The 26,996-nt window shown below is 39.0% G+C and overlaps 1 protein-coding gene across 2 annotated transcripts in view; it reads left to right on the forward strand.

The window, feature by feature from the left end:
* The window catches only part of MCC (MCC regulator of WNT signaling pathway), a 228,089-nt gene that overhangs the window by 16,198 nt on the left and 184,895 nt on the right, over positions 1–26,996 (forward strand). For both annotated transcript variants that reach the window (XM_056323800.1, XM_056323801.1), the window contains exon 2: positions 10,928–11,175. In XM_056323800.1, the coding sequence (XP_056179775.1) occupies positions 10,928–11,175 (248 nt within the window). The remainder of the gene's footprint in view (positions 1–10,927; positions 11,176–26,996) is intronic.

A 26,996-nucleotide genomic window follows, 5' to 3' on the forward strand; every position in this document is an offset into this window, starting at 1 on the left:
GCCCATGACACTTCAGGCCATCAAGGAAGAGATGCAACAGATGGGCATGGGATTGAGGGGTGGACTTGACCATGGACATTATTGCACACGTTATCCATGGATGTGAAACATGCGCTGCAATTAAGCAAGCGAAGCAGTTAAAGCGTCTTTGGTTTGGAGGATGATGTGTAAAATGTAACTATGGGGAGCCCCGGCAGGTTGGCTATATCACGCTCCCTCAGACCACAACAGTAACAAAGGCCAGGCTACCTCTGAACAAAAACCGTGCTCCTGGTAGTTCCTATTGTGTGGTTGAGTCTGTAGGTTGGATTGATACTGTGTTTTAGTAAAATTTGAGACTAGTACACAGCACAAAGGAAATCACAGAATGGCAGAGATTGTATTGACATGTTCTGCTTCTCTATTGATAAATGGACCTTTGTTTGCCTGCAACAGTTCTGTCTCCAGAGGTGACAGCTTTAGCGAAAAATGGACACACTGTTCTCACAGGTCACAAGATGCATTTTATATTAACAGTTTGACATAGATGTTCAGAGTGTACTATCTGAGTTATTTCTGTTCAGTAGAATGTACATTTTTTTGCCATCTATAAAACACACATTTCCATTCTGGAACTTCCCGCAGCAGACTGGCAGTCTTGCACATACCTAGTATGAAGTGGGAGGGAGACACCCACACCCCAGAGTGGAAAATATTGACTGTCAAAGGAACCTTACCCCTGCTTTCCTGGAAGAAGGGGTCGTGGTGTGGGCTACGTGCCTGGAGTAATACTGTGAGAGGTAGCCAGGCCAGGACAGAACTGTGAAGTAAAAGCTTAGCTGGTTGGATTATGAATAAAGCATGAAGAATTTTGTGGCTGGTTGACTGTTAACCCTGTCTTTTTCCTGCTGCTGCTCAGTGTAATGGAACTGAGTCAGCTTGCAAGTTAATTGTGGACTGATAGAACAGTGATTGGAACATGCAAGGCAGAAAATGAAACTAGCAAGGAGTTTCAAATGTGACAAAAATTATCTCCGAGTATCGAAAAAGTTAACAGGAAAATCAGGGAAAAGGTAGCCAAGAGAGGGAGCCAGCGAGCTGTTGATGGCTGATGAGGAGACATACGGGGTGTTTTCTCTTTTTTTAATTTCTGACACTGAAAACGTGAAATATAATGAGATGGTTCCTGTGAAGAGGACTGCTAACAAATAACTTGGAAGGAAGGGGGAAGAAAGAAGTTACAGAGTCCTTGGATTTGTTTCAGTTAGTTGTACTTGAAAGTCTGAATCTAAGATTCTTAAAGTCATCCTCAGAACTATTTTGCAGGTTTTTCCCTGAGATCTTCCAAAGGACAGAAGTAACAGAAAATGGGGAAAGATAAAATATACTTCTTTTCTTTAAAATTACGATGAGATTTAAATCAGTTTGAGACAGCCTATAACTGGCTGAATATGGACTTGTTAAGAAAAAGTTGTGTTAAACCCATTTGATCTTTCTCAACTCTAGTAAGAACAGTTAGTGGTGGAAGTGAAACAGTAGATGCTGTCTTCTCTTTATTAAGGCTTTGATGTTGTTTTCTGACACCTGTAGGCAAGCCAGGGAAACAGAGTGAGTGAGGGAATTGGGGTTGGGTTTTGTTTCAAGCCATACTTAAAGATCATTACATATCAATAATTTGTTTTACAAATAATATAATGTATCACATTGAAATTGGAAGGATGGCCTGAGTTGGTGGCCAGCTGAACATGAGCCAGCAGTGTGCCCAGGGGGCCCAGGCGGCCAGCAGCACCCTGGCCTGTGTCCCCAGCAGTGTGGCCAGCAGGACCAGGGCAGTGACCGTCCCCCTGCCCTGGGCACTGCTGAGGCCGCCCCTCGAACCCTGTGTTCAGGTCTGGGCCCCTCACTGCAAGGGGGACATCGAGGGGCTGGAGCGTGTCCAGAGACGGGCAGCGGGGCTGGGGAAGGGGCTGGGGCACAGGGCTGATGAGGAGCGGCTGAGGGAACTGGGGGTGTTTAGCCCGGAGGATGCTCAGGCGGGACCTTACTGCTCTCTGCAGCTCCCTGACAGGAGGCTGTAGGCAGGTGGGGGTCGGTCTCTTCTCCCAGATAACAAGTGACAGGACAAGAGGAAATGGCCTCCAGTTGCACCAGGGGAGGTTTAGATTGGGTATTAGGAAAAATTTCTTCTTCTGAAGGGTAGTGAAGCATGGGAACAGGCTGCCCAGGAGGGTAGTGGAATCAACATCTCTGGAGGTGTTTAAAAAATTTATAGTTGTTGCATTTAGGGACATGGTTTAGTGATGGACTTGGCAGTCCTGGATTAATGGTTGGATCTGGTGATCTCAGAGGTCTTTTCTAGCCTAAGTGATTCTATGATTCTGTGATTAATTCAAAAGCTGTAACTTTGGTCTTGCTTTACCTCTTCCTTTAAAACATAACGTGGAAATGCTGAGTGATTCTATCAGGATGATCTACACCTGAGACAGTAATAGCTCCTTGTGTCATTAAACCATCAAAATTTGTAACGATTAAGGGAATCAGAGAATCAAACAATGCCTATTAAAGTACTTGTGTGTGAAATTGTCTGTGGAAATTGGTAACGGTTGAGGTTGTGATAAAGGTAATGAAATTTTATGTTTCTAAGTTTAAACGGATTAAAGGATCAGAAGTTTCGTGTGGCCATTTCTATTTCTGGAAGTTAGCTGGAGAGGGACTATTTACAAGGGTATGTAGCGACAGGATAAGGGGTAATGGCTTTAAACTGAAAGAGGGTAGATTTAGATTAGATGTAGGGAAGCAATTCTTCACTATGAGTGTTGAGGCACTGGAACAGGTTTCCCGAAGCAGTTGTGGACGCCCCATCCCTGGAAGTGTTTACGTCCAGGCTGGATGTGGCAACCTGGGCTAGTGGGAGATGTCCCTGCCCATGGCAGAGGTGTTAGAACTAATGATCTTTGAGGTCCCTTCCATCCCAAACCATTATATGATTCTATGATTTTTCTCCTTTCCTAGTCTGCCAGATTGCTCTATCTGTTAGTGAACTTTCCTGAACTGTTTTTCAGTTCAGTTTTTGACTGTAAAGACAAAATGTCTATCAGGCCTTAGGTGGAATGCAAAACTACATAAATTCTCCCTCCAGCACCACATGTAGGTTATTTTAATCATGTTTTACAGACTGAGCAGTAGACATAGTCTTCTAGTCTGGTAACCTTCAAAAGTGATCTGTATATTTGGGTGCTTACCCTGAGATGCTTTGGTTGCCAAAGATCATAGTGTTGTATTACACTGTATTAGAGGGCTTCTGTAATATATATTCTCTATTGGTAATGCATTCTGGGTGTATCAGATGGGTTTGGAATCGTAGTGAGTTACCCCTGTTGGTACATACTGAGAAAAGCATTTTGTACAACCTACTTCATGTGATGCTTAAGGCATGTTATCTAGTAATTTCTTTTCCCATATAAAATTCTGATAGAGGTTATCCTCTACACTTTGAGCCTTCTGGAAGTTCTGACTGAAGATTAAGTTCAGTGGAAACCTACCTGTACTTTGTTTTGCAGTTGTTGTTGGCCTTTTTCTCAACTTTCCTCCCGAGTCTTTACATGAAGTATTGGTCCTTGTAGTCTTTGTGTGATGCTACAGTATATCAGCTGTTGTACTTACTTCAAGTTCTAAGAATGAGATGATAAGCTTTTACCTGAAGGTTTTTTCATTGGTGGCTAAAAAACCAAGTGAGCTGGAGGACAGCTTTTTGTATAAGGTTTGCTTATGGATGAATTCATGTGAGGTTAGGCTGCTGGTCAATGCAATAGTATTTCTCTGTCATTTGAAGGTCTCCACATGTACGAGAGTTGCCATAGGTCTTGTGTCACCAAGGTGAAGCGGTGAGTGCCTGTCGTCGTAGGACAGTGAGTTGTAGAAAGTGACAAACATGAGCAGAGGTAAACCAGAGGGTAGTTTGCCTCTGAAAGGAATGGTGCTGTCACTGGCCTGGTGCTGGCTTATCTTCCTTTATAGTGAACTGGTGTGCAGAGCTAAGTAAACAAAACCTGTTGCCTTTATTATTGATCAGTTTTGTGCTGCTTAAGTGCCTGCTGAGACAGCCCTAGTGGAGGGCAATGTGGGGAGACAGGTGGGAGAGTGGGATTGTCATTTTTGACAGCAGCAAGCTGACCTACTGTATCCCAGATTTTTGCTTGTTCGTATGAAGAAGTAGAAAACAGAGCAAAGGAAGCTGGAGACAGACCACTTCTGGAAGCCTGCCATGGTAGGCAGGAAAGAGGACCAGAAGGATGGATTTTCAGAGTAGAAAGCTACTTCTTATCTGGAGGGAAGTAGACTGGCAGGGCAGAAAATACTGGTGATTTGCAGGAAATCTTGGATTGGCAGAAAGAAGTGAGGTACTTCTTGCAGGATTTTATTTGACCTAGGTCTAAATCAAAGACTGGTGAAGAAATAGAGGCAAAAAGTATGGTTTTGGTTTGGTTGCATCCCGCTGCTATGGGCTGTCTCAGCTGAGAGCAGCTTCAGAATTCTTCTACAGCGTGTATCTTGTGAGTTTAGGCTGTCGTCCCTAGATCAAATCCCACATGGTGAGATTCCCAGGGGTGGTTGTGCTTAAGTTATGTGGAAATCTTGGTCTTACTTGCTTTGTCTTGAAGCTGCATGAAGGCAGTGACACCAACTGAAACCTGCAGCGGCCGTGTAGTTGAAACCCAGACACAGAAGTCTGGAGAATGCTCAGCTGGAGGGAGGGAGTTCTGTTAGCATCTTCTGTGACATGGCAGCCCTCATTCAGACCAAGTTTCTCTTTTTCTTTTGCACGGGCCCACAGCTTCTTAACAAGAAAGCAAAATAAGGTATTTTAGGAAAGTACTCTTTTAGTATGAATAGTGAATGTGAGTTGTTTGCGGAAAAAGACAATTCCGAGATCGTTGCCAGGATTGTTTGCCTGCGTGGCTCATAGAAAAGTCAAAGCTAGGGAACTGGTGTAATTCTGTGATTTAAGCAGTCAGGGGCTTGGCTTACTGTGAGAGTCAGAGCAGATGGGTGAGCAGAGCTGCATGGGGCCCAGAAACACAGCGGTCGAGTAATTGTCTGGCAGCTGGAGCTTGGTGACTACACTAGGGAGGAAGGATAAAAGTGATCTAGCTCCAGTGAGTCCAGTATGTATTTTGTATTTGCAACTTTGCTTTGTTTCCTGGGATGCTACAGAATGCTCCATTAGATAGGCATCTCCAGGTTAGTCCTTTTTAAATTAATGTTTCAAATAGGTCACTCTTTATCTACAGTGTTGGTCTAGAGGTGACTCAACGCAACTGCGTGGAACAGGGTTTTTTTACAGTTTGTTTGACCCTACTTCCCTCTAGGGAACCTGGGTGCATCTTTAATTTTGACTTTTCTTCTTCAAAGGTATTTGACCTAGACTGCAAGTTGCATAAGTGAAGATTAAATGTTTCCTGGCAAAATGACCCCACCTTTTTAGTAGCTGAAAAATTAAATTCAAAAATATATGGTTGCTTTTGGTGTTACATAGTGGCTGTAGAACCATCTTTACTAGCTATCCTTTATAAATTTGCTAGAATATAAGATGGGAAAAGAACAGGAAAATTATGCCACTGGTTCTGTTCAGTCTCAGAGTGAATCCCTTGCAGGTATTGTGCAGTGTGCATGTATGCTTTCATGTATGCTTTCCTAGGTAGTTCCTCAAGCTTACCAAAGCAATAATTGGAGCAAGGTAAAAGTCAGTACAACAGGATATATGCTGTTCTAGGAAAAAAAAAAAAAAAAAGACTATGTTACTGATCCTGTTTGGGCATCTAACAAAAGTTTCATTCCTTTTAAGTTTGATTTTCCACAAAAAAAACCACAAACAAAAAACCCCACAATTAAAAAAAAACCAACCAAACAAACAAAAAACCCCAACCCCTGCCAACCCCTGAATGCTTTTATGTTGTAGTTTTTAGGATATGCACATGTACGCTTAATATATATGTTTAACTGCCCAATATTATTATAGCATGCAGTATGTATGACTGTATTTTTGTATTTAAGTTCTCTTGAGGGAGAAGATTTGAATGTTTCAAATTTATATGAAGTTAGGGTCATTTCTTAATGTTAGAGAAATCCTGTGTTTTTAAACTGTGTTAGTTAAGAAGATGGAATGTGTAACAATTCTTGAAGGATTGGTGCAGTAGGTGATGATTAAATAATTAGAACAGATTGTGACAGAATAACCTGATGTTTTTCTGTTAAAAGAAGTTTCTTGTGATGGCAGGAATTCAGTTTTATAGGTTTCTTAGCTTGCTTTCTGGTGGTTTTCAAAACTTAGGTACCATTGATCTGATAGTTAACATGTCCATAAAATTTGTTCAATGGTACCTTTTTTTTTTTTTGAGTATGTTTTTCCAATGAAAATTGAATTAATTCAAGGTTAAATTAGAAGATTCTACTTAAGTAGGGGTTCTTTTCTCCTAGTGTTGGGCTCCTTTGTCTAAAAATACTCCAGATGATTTATTTTGGAGAAAGGTTTTAGTATTATGTAGCAAGCTTGCTGAATCCAAAATATGTTTCTGATTTGTGGGATGAAAAATTTTGTAGGGGCTGTATTCTTGCACTGATGTCAGTTAGTATGTATGTTTGTGTTGAGTTTTTTACGTTTGGCATATGGTCCATTGAGACTGTTAATAGAAAGTGATACTATGGAATTGGAAAGTCCATGTTGGTTGTTTTTTTTTTTATGGGAACTATTACAGTTTACATTTTGTTTGTAGTTTATGTGTTGGTTCCCTTGTTGTCTGAAGAGCTACACTTTAACCACAATTGAAGTAACAAAGCTGACTGTCTAGATTCTGATTTCCAGTTAGGTACCTTGGGCAAAACCCAGGAGAGTTACTGAAGAGAAAATGGACCACAGAAATGGAAATTAGTATTACCAAGGCTAAAAATGTTCTAAATATTTTAAAATATTACAAATTGCAGTGTTCATAAACCTAAGTACTCCTCTAACTCGTATCTACTCTAATCCTGTCAGTTTTTTTCAAAACTCTATCTATTCTGTGTCTTCTAGTTTTTTGGGGTTTTTTTCCAGTGCTTATCACTTAAGGTAAGCAAGACTGATGTGTCATAAAACAGTGTTCAATAAAACAGTTCTGTAACAGAATGGCAGGTGTTCATGTTACGTGTTAGTTGCTACTCGAATGCTCTGGAAATACTTTTAAATGCCCAACTCTTTGGGCTTTGAAAAATTCCTACCTTTGATATACAGGTGAGAATTCATTTGAGATATGTTTACATGTGTGGAGTGGGTTCTCCAACATAGAGACTTCCTGTTCCCAACTGTCTTCTGTGTGTTTGTCACCAAAACAGAAGACCCAGATTTTGTAGTAGTTAGTAGGAAGATGTCGCAATACCCAAAGAATAGAGAACATTTGGGTTTAAAAGCAGATGTACTGGAATTATGTACATCTGTCTGCCAAAGATAAGCTTTCCTCTGTGTTGAACTGATGTCTTAGGAAATACTTCTATAGTTACCTTGATTTTAAAAGTTGAATCAGAGTAGGTGGCTGGATTATTTTATGAAGTTATTTTCTTTAAAAAAAAAGTTCTTTGCTTTTGTTATTAATCAGCAGGGACATACCTGCAGTGGAACCGAACACTCTGGTGTCATAATCACTGGTTGTAGAATTCTATGTTCCCGAATATTTTATCTTTATTACATTTCAGAATGCTTTTGAGACAATTTTCTTTTAAAGTGACTAGAAGTTCCAATTACAACCTGTAGATATTTACACAGAAACTCCTGCAATTCTACATGAAAAATGTTTGTAGAATTTGGAACAGAAATCTTCTTCTTTACTTAAAAATAAAAATCCTTTTGATAATGTTTGTAGATGGAGATTAGGAAAATGCTTGTTGTTTCAGATTGCATGATGCACTCCAAGTAAGTGAAATCTGGTTTCAGTAGTGTTTGTAATCCTTGGTTACAGCAAGAGACTACAGAGTAGTCTCTAATTTATTGTTTTTTTGTAATTCGTTACATCTTTTCTTTCTTACGCTTCTGTAAATTGCTTCAGGCAATGTCCTCAAGCTGTAGATGCTACAAATGATACTCAGTTTGTATTTGCCTAACAGGAGATAAAGTTCAGCTGTCAGGATCCCCTTGGAGATGTCCTTGGTGGGCTGTGTTGAGATGAAGGGTACGGTTGTTACCTAGAGGGCTGTGTAAGCCTGCTGCCAGTGCCGCAGTCTCCTCCTGCCCCAGTGTGGCTCTTCTGAGGCTAGGGCAACAGACCCTTGTCTTGGAAGCCCCTTGCAGTCACTGTGCACTGCTTCTCCTAATACTTATTTCAAAATTAGCTGTCCTCTGGGGAGTGCCTCAGTCTGCGATGCTGTATCTGATCTGTTATAAGAGAACACATCTAGGCGTTTCTTAATTGTGTCTGTCATTGCCCTTGTAAAAATTGGAATGCTTTGTCATTCTTAGTTTTCTTTGGATCGCCCTTGTGAGATTGGTCTGTGTTGTTTTTTAATTTTTTAAAAACTGGGAACTGAGCCATGCTAAGATTATTTATTTACTTATTTATTCATTGATCATATTCAAAGCTAAAAGCAAAACTCTGACCAAAGTTTTAACTAATTAAAATTAAAGTATCAATCTCTTACTTTTGACCTATGTAATGTAATTTAATTCTCTTGTAATAAAGTTATTTCTTGTCATAAGTGGAGATTTTAATATTTTTTTATAAAGTACATTTTCATAATGTTTTTATTATTATTATCATCATCATCATGATTTATTATTATTACACTCCCGTTTTACTGTAAACATCTCTGCCAGGAATTCTGTTGGGCAGCTCTGGATGCCTGCATGGAACAGGCATAAAGCTCCACCCAGTGGACAATTTCTGTAGAACAGATGGGCCTGGACTGATAATAAATTACCTTAGTGAAAACTCTTCATCCAAGAACTTTGGATATTTCACCATACTATGTTTTCATAGAAACCTGAATGATGTTCAGATATTAGTAATGAAATAATAATACTAATGATTCACATAATAGTAATATCATTACACATTTTCTTTACCTTCCTCTTACAGAAAGGTTTTGTACATAAAAATAATCAACACTTAAAAGAAGCCATGACTTATTCATGCTATCTGTGGTGTGAATCAATGTGGTACTATCATGCAATCCAACTCGAAAAGTATTTAAGGAAAGGATGTCAGGAAAGAAATAGTAAATGTGAGAGTAGCAAGGCAGTGGTGATTTTTTTTAACTTTGAAATCAGAGAGAATGGGGCAACAAAAAGATCTTGATAATGTGGAATAGCTGTTGCTTCGGATCTGACTGAATTGGGTTACCCACATTTTATTTAGATTATGTTAGTTGCCATTTGACAAGTATGTATCTGTCATCCTTCAGTGGCCGGAGAAGTTGTTTCAAGATTTTATTTCCTCCTCTCTCCCTGTGCCTCTTCCTCTCTAAAGTGAGATAGCGTAGGTGGAAGAGGAATAAGATGAAAGAAGGTCTTTTGGCTCTCCATTTTCTTTGGTGGTTGAGTTTCTCTGAGTAGCAGCAGAATGAGGCAGGCCTGAGTCTATCAACTTTGTCTCCTGCTGTTTATGAAGACTATGAGCATCTGGAAGGGAGCAGAGGCGCTTTCTCTGTATGCTCAGGAAGATTATTTGGTTTGGGTTTACAGTTGCAGAGTTGTGTTTGCCTGAGAACAGCAGTGGGTCTTTTAATGATTTACATTTTGAAAAAAGTATGACAATATCCTCAAAAAAAAACCCCTCCCTTTTCTGGGAGGTTGATTTAGTCTCTGATGAAACAAGTGACAGGAATTTCACTGGGTTGCGCATCTGCCACTGTTGGCGAATATCAGGTGTTTGTCTAATAGTCCGCTTACATTCGTATCCAGTTAACAACCAATACCTTCTTTCCTGTTGTTCCCTGACTGAACTTGATAATGGTTATTCAACCTGTCTTTATCAACTTCTGGTTAATGATTTATTTATTTTTTTGTATCAGCTGCTACTGTTGAGAATTCTTTCAAAATACTTAATCTTCTAATAACTTAAAGAGTTTTAATAAAAAAAAGTTTTGATAACTTAAAGAAGTTAGAGTGGTGGGGAACAAACCCCTCAGAATATTTTCTCCTGAAACTAATGTTATACCCCAAATTAAGCCTAAGGTATGTTCTTGAGGTTCTTGTCTTCACGTAAAATAGAAAATGGCAGTGGTCATAGTGTTGCTGGTTTGTGGTTGTGTTTTTTTTTTTTTCCTGGATAGTATGTTTATGGTTATATGCACACATTTTTCCTAAGGGCAATTGGACCAAGCAAGCTTCTTCAGAGGGTTTTGTAGTCAGAATGTTTGGAGACAGGCTTGAAGCCAATTAATCAAAATAGCATTTCTCTTTTCTGCTGTTTTCTTTGTCCTTGTTATGTTTTTCCTCCTTAGCTTACCACTGTTGTGGCAAAAGAAATTTCCTTGGCCTGTCCTGAGTAAAATAGAAATGTAGGTAGCCCTTGATCTAGTCAGAAGGTAATTATTTAAATTCCTATTATGTCACCTTTTCAGAAGATACTGTGAAAATCAACAGCAGGATTCAGCTCTCCCTTGTGTCTATTGCTGCTAGCAGAAGTGTTAATAACACCATGAAAATAGAGGTTAGCACTTTAAGAGAAATGTTCCCTTCTTTTCCATCATTTTTCTGTGTTGTAATTTCTTGCCAGTCTCATAGTGCTTTTGTTGGATTAACAAAAACAGTAGTTGGCTTATTGGTTTTAAATGTGTGCATTAATGCATTTCCAGATCAGACAGAATTAGTATTCCTTTTCTTCTAAAATTGTTTTTTTTTCTTCTCTTTTCCCACTTCTCCAATCTTTCTTCCACTTCTATCCTTCCCCTGCCCCTATTTTCCATCTAAAAATATCCTTAGGAATGACTTGCTGATGATGTGCCGCCAGCTGAATATGGAGGAGTCTGTCGCAGAGATCATGCACCAGCTGGGAGCAGATGAAAATGGAAAAATTTCCTTCCAGGATTTTAGTCAGTGCCGCATGGAACTGGTACGAGAAATCAGGAAGGAAGAAGTGGAGCTTTCTGTGAAATCGGATGACTCTTGTAAAAAGAAAAAGTTAAGGGATAGGATAGCTTCCTGGCCAACTAGCAGCAATAACAGTTTAGGTAGGTATGACTTTTAAATGTCCTGTTGGTGTAATTTAACAAAAGATAAACTCCACAGGTTTTGTTACCAATTTTACTGGCATCAAGATTTCCTCTGATTAGAGTGCTGTTGTAATGGGTGGAGTCTGGTCATTGGTACGTAGACCAGAATGTGTGCAGAACAGCCTCTTCTAAAAAACATAGTTGCACAAGACAACGACCTTTCTTGAAAGCACTAGAGCTGCAGAGCTTGGGTGGTAACTGAGGATCCAGTGAACTCTTTGTCTGTAAACCCCAGACAGGTAGGTAGGTAGAAATACTAAACATGAGGAGAGAACTGTAGGAATGTGGATGTTTCTTGGATGCTTTAAAAATCATTCCACTTAGTCGGAGATCTGAGTGCTGGAAGTGTCTTGTGATTTAGAGAATACAAAAATTACCCTTGCCTTTTGCCCTCTACCCGGGGTGATGAAAAAAGGAAAAAACCTTGCTATGCCATCTGGAACATTGGATGTAGGAAGGGATTGTCTGTGTCATTGAGTCTAGTCCTTGATAGCACTAGGGTCAATCAGCATTAAACCAGAAATGTTAACACCTACAAAATGCCTCCTTTCACCCTGTAACAGCTGCAAGAGACCAGAGGACACAGCTTCTGTGGTCAAAATTCCAAAAATGCAAGGTACTGTGTAAAAAGCTGTGGGTGTTGTCAGTGCTCTAGCTCCCTACAGCAGCTGCAAGCTAGCTAAACAGGAGTGCTGGCCCATGATCTGGAACTGACCTACATCCATCAGAAGGCAGCTATCAACCTCTGATTGTATTTAGTTAGAGCTGTGTCACCTTGACCTTTTGTTTAGGCTAGATAATACACCTAGATTTTTTTTAAATACTTTTCTAACAAGAGATACACCATTAGTCATCCCAATAGTCTTTCTTTGCATATGTCATGAATTAAGTTGGGAGTATTTTTTACAGTTGGATATACTTCATACGTCTTCCTAGAGAGTTTGCTTGTCTGTGTTGTGGCTCCTCATGTAAATGGCCTGTTGTCAGAGACCAGTTCTCTCTGACCAGGTTCTTTTAGATATTGAATATGTGGAGGGTGCCATGCTTACCATTAGATTTACTTATTTGAAGAGAGTTTATGTTACATGGGATTTCTGATTTAGCAGGGTGATACAAAACATACTGCAAACACAGTACAAATACGTTACAGACAGCAGAATATAGCAATTGCAGTGCATGGTTCAATCATGATACCAATGTGATTCCCAGTGTCTGTTAACATGCTCACCATCACAACACTGGGCGTCCCCCATCTCACCGGGAAGACATAGGTGGGTTGAAGCCAGCTCAAACCCATTGCTCTCATAAATTCTTTTGTTAGTTTTTTACGTTTTTATAGTCTTTATGTTGGGCTGAGTCATGTATACACCTCCCCCACGTTGGCCTGACTGACTCAGGGAGACATTCACACACTTTTAATGAACTCGGGGAGAAATAACCCACCAGTTGATTCACTCAGCTGTTGATAGCTGTTTATCTAAAGCAAAAGACCACCCTCAGGTCCACTTGGGTGTTGAGATCAAATCAGCTTTTTTGCAACAGCTGTGATCAGTAAAACCCTGCATTATTCCCTGAGCTCCATAGACACATTGCCCTGGCCCATCTCCTCTGAGCCTTCTTCCATGGTAGGGGTTTCCTGGCCAGTCACACCTGTCTTATTTTTTCAGTGTTCAGTCTCCTAGAATGTAAAACTGGGCATGTGAAAACTGGGTATCTGTTAGTTTTGGGCTTTGTTTTTGTGTTTGTGTTTATTTATTTGGGGGACAGGACCGGATGGGTTTAGCATGTATTTCTGTCTTCTAGTAATTCTGCACATATTTTTGGCTGGTCATCTCAGGCACTCAGACTTTTCTTGTCTGCTTTATATCCTTGGTGAATTTCTTACCCTCTTGCTTTTTAGATTGACTGTACTTTTCCCTCACCATCTTATCATCTGATGCTCATTCGCTTTTCATTTTGGCTTCTCAGTATCGCAAATCTGTTTTGTAGCTCTATTTATTCTCCATTTCATTTCTTTTACTGCTTCATAGTCTTATTTTGTTGTTAATATTGCCTCTGCTTATGCTTCTTCCATATATATTCTTGAATTGCAAGATGAATAACTCCACAGTTTCTATGCCCATCATTGTCTGTACTGAATCTTCATAATCCTTGGGCTCATTGCATTTCTAGCCCATGAATCTCTTTTAGGAGCTCTATCAGACAATAGTTAAAAACCAAGATCATGCTTAATCTGTTTTTTAATTGGATTAAGGATGGTGTGTGTTCCTTAGGTGATATAATTATCTTCTGGCTCTGTTGGCTGTTTTCTCAATGCTACCACTATTGTATTTTCCTGCAAAACAGAAATATACTTCTGCCCTCAGACTGCTGTACAAAGTTTCAGTTAGCTGACTGGATTTCTGGCAGGTTGGATTATAAAATCTTCTTCCTTAAACAAACCAGCCTAATAATTATGGTGTATTTTATTAAATCAGGGGTGAAAGATACATCCTATGCTTTATCAGAGGAAGGTCTGCATTGCAGTCTCAAAATGTGTCCCACAAAGAAATCTTATTAAGTGCTTCCAAAAAATAACCATAGATGAATATGCAATTTTTTTAACATATACAATTCAATCCCTACTCTTTTTAACTCTTTTTCCATTTTATGAGAGTAATTTAATGCATTTTTAAAGTTCGTGAGTGAACTCATATTTCTTCTAATATTTTTTTTTTCAAAAGTTAGTTTAAGTCCAGAACACCTTTGCTATATTTGTTGTATTTTGCTCTGTACTGGTGAAGCCTATTTTACAGTATTTTGTTTTTAAACCTATAGGGAATTTATGGGTTTTGTACTTGTCCTGCCTTGACTCTTTGCAGATTCTGTAAGACTTTTTAATAATTAGAGGACATAATGAGATGCTTCCCCATGTAAACAAAAATGCCCATAATGAAAGGGTATAATAATAATAAGCGTTTAGAAAGCAATTGGTTTTTATTTGGTTGTAAAAGAAAACCGTTGTGGCAGTATCGTTCAAGGTGTTCTACCGATCTTTTTTTAAAGAGGCAAGGAAACACCACTGTAATGTATTTCTGTGATATAAACGCTGCACAGAGTATCAACATGTGAGCTGCAGTTGCAGTCAAGCTTGAATTATGATCTGCATATGGTTCCATGCCTTTCATGTCTTTGAGGGCTCACATATGTATTAGTGATCAAAGAGTTGATTGTGTTACACTGACTGACTGCTATTGCTTTCTAAACATTGTTTAAAACAGGAGACATCATCATGTGCAAATTCAAACATACAACATGTAAACTTGGTGGGTGTTCTTTTCTTTTTGTGTATCTTTTTTATTTTATAAAGAACACTTTTTAATAAACATTATTTTCAAAGATAGTGTACAGGGCTTTTTTCAAGACCAATTTCTACATAATGTGTCAGCTGATAATCCTTGAAAGCTGTTACCATGTATCCATGTGGGATGCATAAATTTACAAAATTTCAAAACTCATTTGATTGTCACTGAGTAGCAGGGGTCCAGGTGATCTGAAGCAAAGGAATCCAGCCTCTGCCCTGACTTTTCACACTGCAAGTTTGTATGTAATTGTACAGATTACCAGTGACACAGCATTTTGTGCAGGATTTTCTTGTAGCTGTTCATGATTTCTTAACAAAGGGTACAAAAATGTTTGCATATATCTAAAGAAAAGATTGTCTTTGCTACTGTCCTGATTTTGGCTAGGGTAGAGTTAGTACCAGAGTAGCTGGTACAGCGCTGTGGATTTAGTTTTGGATTTAGTATGAGAATAATGTTGATAACACACTGATGTGTTAGTTGTTGCTAAGTAGTGCTTAGCCTAAGACAAAACTTTTCAGTTTCCCGTGCTCTGCCAGTGAGCAGGGGCACAAGAAGCTGGGAGGGAGCAGAGCCAGGACAGCTGCCTGAACTAGCCAAGGGGATACGATAGAACATCATGCTCTGTATATAAACTGAGGGGTGTTGGCTGTGGGCCACCAATTGCTGCTTGGGGGCTAGCAATTGTATTGTGCATCTCTTGTTTTTTGTTTTGTTTTGTTTTTCTTCTGAGTTTTATTCCACTCTCCCTCTCTCTCTCTTTTGTTACTGTTATTGTTATTATTACTATATTTTATTTCAATTATTAAATTGTTCTTATGTCAGCCCACGACTTTTATCTTTTTCCCAATTCTCTTCCCCATCCCACTGTGTGTGGGAGGAGTGAGTGAACAGCTGCATGGTACTTAGTTGCCAGCTGGGATTAAACCATGACAGCTACCTATAATTTTTGCATTTCATTATAAAGGAAATAACTGGGAAAAAATGTCCTAAGAAAAAATTACAACTAAATGACTATTGAACTTCAGCTCACCCATCATTTTTTATCACTAATAAGGTTATTCTAGTAATTTTGCCCAACAAATGTTTCTACTGTATTTCTAGGTGAGATATAGACAGAAGGAAACTGGTTGACTGTTTTAGTCAAGTACAGGACTCAGGTATATTAATACTCAGTCATACGTGTGCTCGGTAAGCCAGACTTGCATCCACACCTACCATTTAGACAATCAAATGGATGCATAGATTTAAGTTTAATCTTTTGTTCAAATGCATGAAAAAGGACATTTTTTAAGTTACTATAATGATACTTTTTGCTGCTTGGATATCAGCAACTCAAACCTATTATATATTGTAGTTCTTACCCTACACCATTCATGTCAATGGGAGCTTTAACAGTAATTTGCAGGCAATAACCACAGTTTTTTCTATGAGTGAAGTGGAACGTGAACTCTGTTAATGTTCTTTAGACATTGTTTAAAATACAATAAAAATTAATAAAATTACTTTTGAAAATGTTGCTGAAGTCATGCAGTGACTGTATGCTACCTGACCTTTAATATATTATTTCAGTAGGAAATACGGGAAGAAGGTCAGGTACTGGTCAAATCTGTGGGTTTTATTTCCAGTTATGGAGACTGAAAACCATGATGGGTACCATAAATCTGTGTGAATCATCTAGCGAGTAATGGAAGTGGATTGCTGGGCGAATGAGAGCCTGTAGTACAGCAGAACTACACCTCCAATGGTGTAAAGCAGGAAGCTGCCTGAACATTTGTGGCTTCTGTCAGGTTTTTCAGTGTTATATAGTTTTATATGTCTCATATAAAAGCTAGAATTAGAATTATTTAGATGTTGTATAGATTTGTCTAGCTTTTTACAGGTAGTTGGCAAACAGACTATTCTTTATCATGGGGAAAAAATGACAATTTCTCCTACCTGTTGTTTTTGAGGGGGAACAAAAAATGGTACTGTTTATTAGTAAATTCTTTGTTTAGACAGGTGAATGATTTCCTGTCCTGCTGAAAGCTGCATGTACTTATTGATCTTATTTCATATTATAGATAAGTAGTTATGAATACTAGAGTCCATAAGCAATCTTTGGCTTGTGTGCTGGTTCCAGCTGGGGTGCAGTTAACTTCCTTCTCGGCAGCGGGTGCAGCTGTGCTGTGGCTGTGCTGTGCGAGCAATGCTGACAGCACACGGGTGGGTTTGGCTGCGCCCGGGTGGTGTCTATCCTCAGTCAGGGACTTCTCAGAGTCTCGGGCCCGGCCAGCGAGAGGGCTGGGGGGGCACGGGGAGCTGGGAGGGGACACAGCCGGGACAGCTGGCCCAGGCTGCCCAAAGGGATATTCCACACCATGGGGCGTCACGCTGAGTATATAAACTGGGGGGGTTGGCCAGGGCCTGGGAATCACTGCTCAGGGAGTGGCTGGGCATCCATCAGCAGGTGGTGAGCAGTTGTACTGTGCATTGCTTCTTTTCTCCCTTCCCACTGGATTTCATTCATCTCCACTTCTCCCTCCTTTTCATTATAATTGTTATAATTTTTATTATTGGTTTTGTTTCAATTATTTAATTATTCTTATCTCAACTCTTGAGTTTTACATTCCTTCCCAGTTCTCCTCCCTGTCCTTTGGGGTAGCGGGGGAGTGAGCTGTAGGTTAGTAGTTAGTAATTAATTCATAGCCAAGTCCCCCGTTCTCTTTAGTAAAAATACATCTCTTGAAAATTTGATATGATAATTTATTTGCATTGTGGATCAAGCGTGAGAATTGATCAAAGGAATGGTAGAAATTCAGCCTCAAATTAAGCTTGTGGGTAAACATGAGAGGCAGGCCAGTTGGGGCTGAAAAATCACTATTTTTCCTTTGCATTAATTCAGTGTTTGATTTTACCACAAATAAATTGCTTCCAAGAAACTGATGCAGTGATTAAATTTATTTATGCTATATTTAATTAAAAACTATAGAGCTCATATGGAATCGGATGTGCTGCAGATTTTCTTGAGAACTAGAAGCACGAAGTTTCACCTTATATTTGTTTGACTGGTAAAAGCTGTGAATATCTGCTGTGCTAAATTTAACTACATATGACCTTCCATTAACTGTAAATGGTTCAGTTTATTACTTTTAAATATTCTTTTAATACCAGTATATTTGTGCGAAGCAGCAGAATATAGGTAGTTATTATTTTAATATTTTTTTTAGAGACTTGGAGTGCTAAGATCTATGAGCAGCCAAACAAATGAACCTAGATTTCCAAGGGATTTCTAATTGACAGCTAACTAATCTTATTAAAACTGCAATGTGTAGTATATGTTAAACACTAGTGAATCTACAAAGGATGGAAGGCATTCCTGCAGAATGGGTTCTCTGGTGTCTAATAGGGCAACATTTGGTTGAAGCTTTCTTATTATTTGAATATTTGTAAAATATAAGAACAGCTAATTTGCATTAGACCAGAGGTTATTCTGAAACAGTATCCTGTCTCTTAGAGTGGTGAAAAGCAAATCGTTAGAGAAGATAATAGGAATTGGGTGAACATTTAATGATGCTTCTCTATTCAGTTCAGGGACTTTGAACTACTGATAGTTGCACTTGTTCACACATGCATTGCTTGCCTATCTCCCTCTGTAATACTGTCTTACAGAGCTGAGTCTCTGAACCCACGCTGGTCTTCAGCATTCACCATGTCCTGCAGCCAAGAGTAGCACAGCGTACTCTTTTTGTGGTATGAGGAGGAAGCACTTTTTGTTTTGCCTCAATTTCCTAACCTCCTCCTTCCATGTGTGTGGGTTGGTTCTCTCTCTCTCTCTCTTTGCCCCCCCCCCCCTTTTACTTTTTGTTTTCACTTTTGTGTGAGTAATCACAGTTGAGCATTGCATCACATGTCATTATTTTTCTCATCAGGAGAACTAACAGAATCTGTCATCTCTGTGCTTCCATAAAGCTTACGGGAATTTAGTATATTTGAGACTTTGACTAGCATATGTCTTTCAAATTGCCAAGTAGCTTTGAAAATGGGAGGGAAGGGGGAAGACAGACAGGCTAGTGGGCAGAGCATAGCATACCTACAAGGAAAGGCAGGAAGCTGCCCTTCTTGATAGCTGCTGCCACCAAGAGCCAACAGAATGGCTGGCCCAGACCTTGGCCACCTCAGCACCACACAGCTCTGCAGAGCACCACAAGTTGGCTTATTCCAGAGTGACATTGCTGTTTTCCATGCTTCTTGGTCAACTTCAATGAGAAGACATGGAGCTGTGGTTTACCATATGGAACTGGATTACAGCATCACTTTTGTCCCAGTTTATGCTTTCTACACGAACTGTGATAATCTTGAGAAACCAAAAGGGTGCAGCTGGGATTTTCATAGAGGCCATGCTTCATTTGGCTCAGGGATGGGCAGTGTGATACATCCTGCTCTAGCTTTTGCAAAACAAGGGTTGCCTCTCAGCACATTTCTGCTTACTCTCTCCTGACTTACGTGATGGCATGCTCTTCGCCTACTCACTTCTAGTATCACCAGTGTAGATCTGACATACTACGGTTCATAAAACAGCAGGCAGCAAAATGACAGTGACAGACAACAATCTCAGGATGTTTTGTTTGTTTGCTTTGGTACCTATGAATTGAAGTCAGATCCAAACTGAGATTGTCTTGAGTGGAAAATAACCTGGGGAGAAGCTGATTGTTCACATACAGAGAAAATTGCCATGTGGGGGTGTGGTTTGGTTTTTTCCCCCCAAAAAATGCAATGCATACAGTACAAATACTGTACCTGGATGGTATGTTGCAACTTTACCTAGCCTCTGCATGATTTCAGGTTTTGTGCCCTTTTTCCTATTACTGTATACACCCCTCTTTACTAGAGATTATCAATTTCCAGGAAAAAAAGGATTATTGTCTCCCTTACTGTAAACTTCGAATGAAATATTGGGTTGAATTCCTGAGTATGGTGCAGTTCTTAGCCATCAATGTTCTGGCAAAATGGAGTATGGTAATTAAACAACACCGAGTTCTAGAATATATTGGTTTCTGGGCTGTTGATAAGTCATCCTCATCATCTGTTGCTTGTGTCTGAGTAGAGGAAATGGTTGTCATGTCTCAATGATTATCTTAAATCATTTCAGATTCAAGGAGAAGTCTATGAAGGTGTCGTGGATAGTGTGATTTTTTTCTGTTTCATCATTTCATATATGGCCAATGCCAGTCTACTGACAAGTAATGAAACCATGATAGTTTGCAGATATACATTTCTACAGTAATTGAAATAAATTGAAGAAGCTTACGTGACTGAAATTCCACACACATTTGTTAATATGCATGGCTTGGGCTACTGGTTTAACACAAAGCTGTGTTGCATGACTGGGAAATTGTATTGAGAGAAACTGTCTGCCACTGGAAGCATCACTACATTTTTTACTTTCTCAAAACTTTATAAAGAATGAGTTACCTGATACAAACTTGGATTGTCTACTTTATGGGTTTGATCTTGGCAAGCTCCTTTCATCTGTCCTAATTTTCACATAGGCATTTCGTTTATTTGTCTTAAGATTTCAGGAAGTTTTTATACTTGGTAAAAATCTACTTAGAAAAATATGTTATGGAGTGTAAAAAATCAAAACCTAAAAGCCTAAAAAAAGAGATGTTAGCATTACTTCAGTAATTGGGAGTGCTCATTAAGTTTCAAACTGTTCTAATTTCTTTAAAAGTGCATTTACCTGTTTCCCAGATTTAATCTATAGTTATACCCTATAGTGAGTCTGGGAGCACAAAATTCCAGATCTCCTGAATTCTGAATATCTGAATATTGAGTATACTTCAGTGAACCGGAAATACAGTTGAGGTTTTGTGATGATTTGAATAAACATACACGTAGAAAATGAAAATGTTTTAACTGTAGTTCAGGGGCACAGGGGAGACGAAGCATCAGCTGACTGTACTTGGTATACATGCTACCGTTGTCATATGCACCTAAAACTGTACATGAGCCTTCAGTGGGCACTGAGAAATGTAACCAGAGAACATTTATTTTACTGATGTCTACAAGAGAAATCTTGTCTATTACAAGTATTCACTTTGTGTGTTCTCAAAGGCCAGTAATTTTACTCTTTCAGTCAATTCTTGACTTCTCTTTCCATTTGTTCTTTGTCATATTTTCATGCCAAAACCATTATCCCTATTAGGTCATTTGTGTGATGCTGATGAGTGCTTTTATGATCTCTGTAATGCTGTCAGGTGTGTGCATTGTATTTTATGTTCCTAGTAATTCCAATGTAAAATGCTGCTCATATTCTTTCAAAGTGTACTTGCTTGTCTTGGCATAATATTGAAGTGTTATGGAGCTTTTTGTTCTTTGAGGAGTTTAGAAAACACTAAATCTAAACAAAAATTATCAAAGGTGTCAGATGTCTTTTTCTGAGAAATCCAATTTTTCTTTTTTAGAGCAAAATTTATTCATGCAATTCAATTTTCTTCTTAGATCTGATTTCATGAAATAGAGTATTTCTCTCATGGAGTAAATTGCCTGCCTTAGTCAGTGTGGGGTGTAGCTGTGGCTTCCTTGCCTTAGAGTTTCTTATCCTCATTTCCAATCCTAATGAGAAAATGACTGAAATAGCATAGCCTAACATAATGTCTTCTATGCAGTGTTCATCAAACCAGAGAATGGAGGGAGGAACGTGACCTAGATAGTGTGATTCCAGAAACCCTTGTCTTAAAGATTCCTCATTTCCCTTAACTGCTTCTCCCATAGCAAAATACTTCCTTCTAGGTCACTAGAGAAGAGCTGAAAGAAGTGCTAATGAGAACTTTCTCTAGGACTGAATGCTGAGTTGAGAATGCACTTAAAACTTATGCCTCTGCAGACTGCTCTTTTGTAAAAAAAACCCCAACCAACAAACAAAAATCAACAAACTCTTTTATTCTGAATTCTTCCGGAAATTCCAGTGGATGTTTAACAGAGAGCTTTCTATATTTTTAAATAAACATTCTCACCCACCTGTGCATCAGACGATCAGTTATTATAATCACTCTATTGCCTTGCTGTCATTCATATTGTTTTGTCATCTAATGCAAAAGAATAAATAGGTTTAAAAGTGTGTTTCCTGTTAAATGGGAAAGAGTTACTCTAGCTGACAGGTTTGGGGCATGTACCAGGTGGTGACAACCATGGACAGTGAAGCTGGAGCCTTTGGTCTTTGATTCCTGTATTCGAGAGGTTCCCTGACTTGCATAGTGCCTTATGTGGTTATCTTGTGGTTTTCAGTAGGTTCCATTCCAGATATAAACAGTTTACCTTCTGGTAACTGAACAAAAAAGCTATCCCCACTTCCTCATTAGTTTCCTATAACTCTTGAGAAGTATCACAGACAGCAGGATGTGAGGGAAAGCACTTGTTTTTTGTTTTGTGCTGTGGAGAACAATGGTGTTACAGAGTCACATGATATTATGTATAAAACGACGGAAATACTTTCAATAAGCTCCAAATACGGCTTTATAATTTTCACTTCTCTAGTCAGGTTAGCTTAGTATAAAGTTGATTCCTCTCTGGAGCATAGCTTCTGTTTTGTCTTACTGTACTTCATACGTTCTTGAGCAATCAGAACTGTCTTCACACTTCTGAATTTTCTTTAAAGTGCATTTGGCCCTTGTAGTTTTTGCATGAGCTTCTGGGAGCTGGATGTTTGAATGCCTAGAGACTTACCTTCCATTCCTCTGGGTTTTCTGCCCCCGCCCCGCCCCCCCCCCCCCCGCCCTTTTTTTTTTTCTTATAGCTAGACCTACTCTTTGACATCTTATTCAGCTGACCACTAAGAGCAAATTTTGTTAATTTTGTACATTTTCACCTTCATTCAATGGTTCTCTTACCTCCACAACTATTACTAGTGATGTTAGTATGGAGCTTGGAAATAACTAGTGCTTTTCACAAATCTCCCTGTTGCCTTTATTGAGTAATAGAATAGGTATTCAAAGTTCCCACTCTTTTGATAGGTTGTCACATATTAACTGCTGAATGAAAGGTTAGCAAACAAAATGTTGAAAAATAGCTGTTCTTCTGGTAAGATAATGCTTTTGGATTAGAGAAGGGTTCTGTCTTCAGTCAGTCAGAATCTGAACCTTGAAAGCTGAACAAAATGGAAGTGGAAATGAGAGGAGATGTCTGGCTCACCTTAGAACACTGCAAAGTCACCAACTGCCTGGGTTTATAACCTTTTTATGCCTATTGATTGATCTGGTGTGTGAAGATGGTAGAAGCAGATGGGCTGTATCTCCAGGAATTGTTGTATACATGTAGTAAGGCATGAAGAAAATGTGCTACAATAAGTATGCAACTTCTGATTACAAGATTATGGCTGATTGAAATAGGTTTTGAGACTAGAGGCTAATATTTGACTGAGAGAACTTAACTCTGCCCACTCAGCTGTAAAATCATATTCTAGAATTAAGTTTCTCCTAGAAGCTGCAAGCTGTGGCCGGTGTACATAAATTATAGTGTTAAATGTCAGAGTTCCCCAAATAAGTTTAAGTAACAAAATGTCACTGATTCCTCATGGAAAACTGTGATCAGACTTTGGATCTCTGCTGTTAAGACTTTCCTTGTTGGGTGAGGTGTAGATATGTGACCTAGAGGTTGGTTGTGCTCATAGTGTCTTACATTGTCAACTGTCTTCATGTTTGTCATTCGTATGCCAGACTCATTTGAGAAGCTGACGCAGGGCTAATCTTTTAGTGCCTCACTTTTCCTCATATCCCAAATCCTTTCAGCAACTAATACATCTTTAGTGCCCTGCCATCTTTCCTACTTTGATAGCAAAGATGAAGTCACATAATGCTTGGTCCATCAGCATAGCCTGGTGAAGTTGACCTTTACCAAAGCAAAAAGCCTGGCTGTATGGGTAGGCTTGTAGTTACAGTGGGTACCTGCTTCCATGTTGCAGAGTACAAGCCTTCTAGGCAGAAGGTTAACTGTTAGTAGAGAAGATGAAATGCTCTTTTCTTTCAGGTCACCATAATGGGATGACACCAGTACCAGAACACAGAGCTCTGTGCTGTTACTGAGAGCTTTGTAGGTGATAAAGGAAAGTTAAACTAGCAAGAAGTCTCAGTGCGCCTGGGCAAGGTATCCTATCATAGTGATACTTGTCAAGGAAATTATTTATAAAGTTACTTTAAACAGCTTTGTTACAATTCATCAAGTGACATTTTATCTGTGGTTATGGAATCTTGTATGTGTATGTGTTACCAAATTAAACTGTCCTTTGTTTTACTTAAATGTAAAATGTATCAAAGTTTAAATAATTGTAAGGAAATAAGTAAGATCTAGGACTAACTAAATGAACAGGAAAACCCGCAGAAGACAAAAGGTTTAAATAAATGTTACAGGCAAGATTTAGGCTGTCCTGCTGCTGGTGGATCTACATAACACTAAGATGCTCTACTCATCTACCCTACAAAACGCTAGAAACAAACAGTTCCCATTAGGTACTTAATATTTGCTATAACATGAATTTTACCCGGAATTAATTACAGGTCAAGACAGGCAAGTGCTAGTAGTACTAGGAAGGCGATTAAAGAAATACATGTGTGGAAGCTTGTGTATAATCAGAAGCTTTTATCCTGCAGTTTTAGTAAAGTCTGATGTATCCATTCAGACCAAAAAGGATTGATTTAACTCTCTTATTCAGGAATTGAAATGTTGCTTTGAAAACAATTATATGCTCTTGTATTACTTGTCTATATTGTGTAACTAATTACACACACACCCACCCCGCTTGGTAGTTGTAACAACATTAATTTTCTGGCATGCTTATTACCTGGGAATTTTCATGAGAATAATTTTGTTTCATGTAATACAGAAATTTCATATGATTTTAAGTGTAAAGCAACAGGGAAAACTACTGTGGAATGTATGTAGTTCTGTAAAGACTAATTCTTAAACACAGATTTAGGACCTATAGATTCCTAGTTATCAGGTTGGCTCTCAGCTTTTGGTGTGCCATCATACCTAATGATTCTTTCTTTCTGATTACTATTGTAAGAGCAACACTTTTATGTTAATTACAGCAGCAAACGAGTTAATTCCTGACTGAATTTTCAGTTATGACTGAAATCTCAGTTGTGACAACTCTATACTTTCCCTGCAGAGCTGAGACTTGAAAGGTGCATGATCCAGGAGGTCAGCATCTTAACAGCCAGAGTTTTGGAATCTTTTGGGAGAATAGTGGGCAAATTTAGAGATTAGGGTTAAGCCCAAAATAAAATAATGGATATGCTTTCTGTTGTAACAGTCATATGTCCTTGCATTTTTAGTATGTATGTTTTGGAACAGGAAAACACAGCTGAGCTTGTAAGAAAACTTTATTCTTTTATTTTAAGGTTAACTATACAGTCACAATACAGCCATAAAAAACCAGTTTTTCCTGGATGTCTTTGTGACTGACAGGTGACTTCTGAGCCAGCTGTGTGTTGTAAGTGCTTCCAGTCTGTTAGCAGGTGGTGCAATCTATGAAGGCCACTTGGGTCTTCAACACAGCTACTGTTGTTAATTGAATGAATGTGAAAGGTCTTTTTGCAGAACAATGTTGTTTGAGTAATAGAAATTTAGTGCACGTACTCTGTTGTGCCTTATTTAGCTCTGTAAAAAGAGGAGTGTCTATAGTGTATAACAGCTCTCTTAGTTCTGTGGCTATACTTGTGCAGAGTTGTTTCCCATGTTCTTGTCAAGCCTGGGAGTTGGCAGAACTGATGCCCTGTCTTCCTAAAGCTCCTGAGACATTGCTGCAGCTGCAGCTGTGGGCTGCTGATTTTTTTGCTCTACGGTAATGCTGTAGCCACAAGAGGGCAGAGGTACCTAACGCTGTCGTAGTTCGTGCCACACGGTGTAAAATATTGCTGGTGGCAGCATCTTTGTTCAGCTTGTTGGAGAGCTTGCAGCACGTAGATAGATAAGCACGGTGGTGCATGCTCTTGGTGTAAAAGTAATTGAATGGATCCTTAACTGTTACTTGTACCTGTGGTAATCAGTCATGGTAATGATATTAGTATAAAATGTAAATATTTTTTGTTTTATTTTCTACTTACATATTTAGAGACTAGCAGATACGCATTACAGTAAGGCAGGGAAGCCACCTAAATTGTTTTGTCATGTGTAACTGCTTTACAGGGTGTTAGGGAGTTGACCTAAAGCTAAATATTAGTTGCTGTCTTGCTTCCCTTCTGGCAGGTTTTCTCTGCACTTTTGCATCTTCAACTTACTTGGCAAGGGGGAGGCACTCTCCTGGTACTTTATTATGTAGTTTATTGCTTCTCCCTGGCATTGTATTGAATAAGTAATAACCACTGATTAGTAAACACTCACTTAGAATGCTAATGAATATTTGAGAGAGGCAACTAGCTCATAAAAAGGAAAAGCTTTCAAACTAATAGGATGGCATTACAGACAATTACTTATGGTTTGATGATTGCATGGTGGATTTAGAGTTTTGCATTAGTCTGTAGCTCTTAATTCTATTCTGACTTTTCTATTAACTTAGAGTGTATGCTCGGACAATTCACTTAATTGTTTTTAATCTTGATTATGCCACATCTTAAATTTTACAGTGGTGCCCAGGGTTATTAAATAATCCAGTGTCTACTGTGGAATGTTTTGCCATAGGAAATTGACCCTACAGCATAACAGGATTTTGAAAGAGTGGGACAGTTGTATGGGAAGCAGAACACCCATGGATGAAACAGTTACTGATAAACCAAGAAAATTTTGTTAGATTTGTGTTAGGGGTTTAAGCCTGTCTCTGGCTGTGGGGAATTGGAAAGATAGTACATGGAGAAACAGCAACGCTGCAGCTTCATGTAGGGTTTGTGAAGGTTCAGGAAACTTTCTGTGAAACATTCATTGTTTCTCACTAGCTACATGATCATATTCTTGGATTGATTTGTAATGAAACACATTATGATTGATTTGTCTCTGAAACTTGAACTGAAACAAGCAGCCCTGAGATAATAATAAAGGCAGTGCTAACATAAGAAGTGATGGTCTATACAGCTGAAAGATTCACTTATTGTGTTGGTATTCAGTAAACAAAAAGAGGTGAATAATGGCTTTCCTCTTTAGTTCTTCTATCAGTGCTGCTTTTCAATCTGATATAGTAACAGACACTCATTCGCTGTTCCTCAGCTATTGTAAATTACACTTTTTACTCTATACTAAATAATGTATGCAGATGCTTTCATTTTCATTCTGGTTTGTCAGATGATGACTAAGCCCCATGCAGCCACTCATTCACTCCCCCCACAGTGGGATGGGGGAGAGGATCAGAAGAGTGAAAGTGAGAAAACTGGAGATTGAGATAAAGACAGTTTAACAGGTAAAGCAAAAGCCACGCACACAAGGAAAGCAGAGCAAGGAATTCATTCACCACTTCCCATGGGCAGGCAG

The sequence above is a fragment of the Falco biarmicus genome, chromosome Z (genome assembly GCF_023638135.1).
Source record: "Falco biarmicus isolate bFalBia1 chromosome Z, bFalBia1.pri, whole genome shotgun sequence".
Taxonomy (NCBI): domain Eukaryota; kingdom Metazoa; phylum Chordata; class Aves; order Falconiformes; family Falconidae; genus Falco; species Falco biarmicus.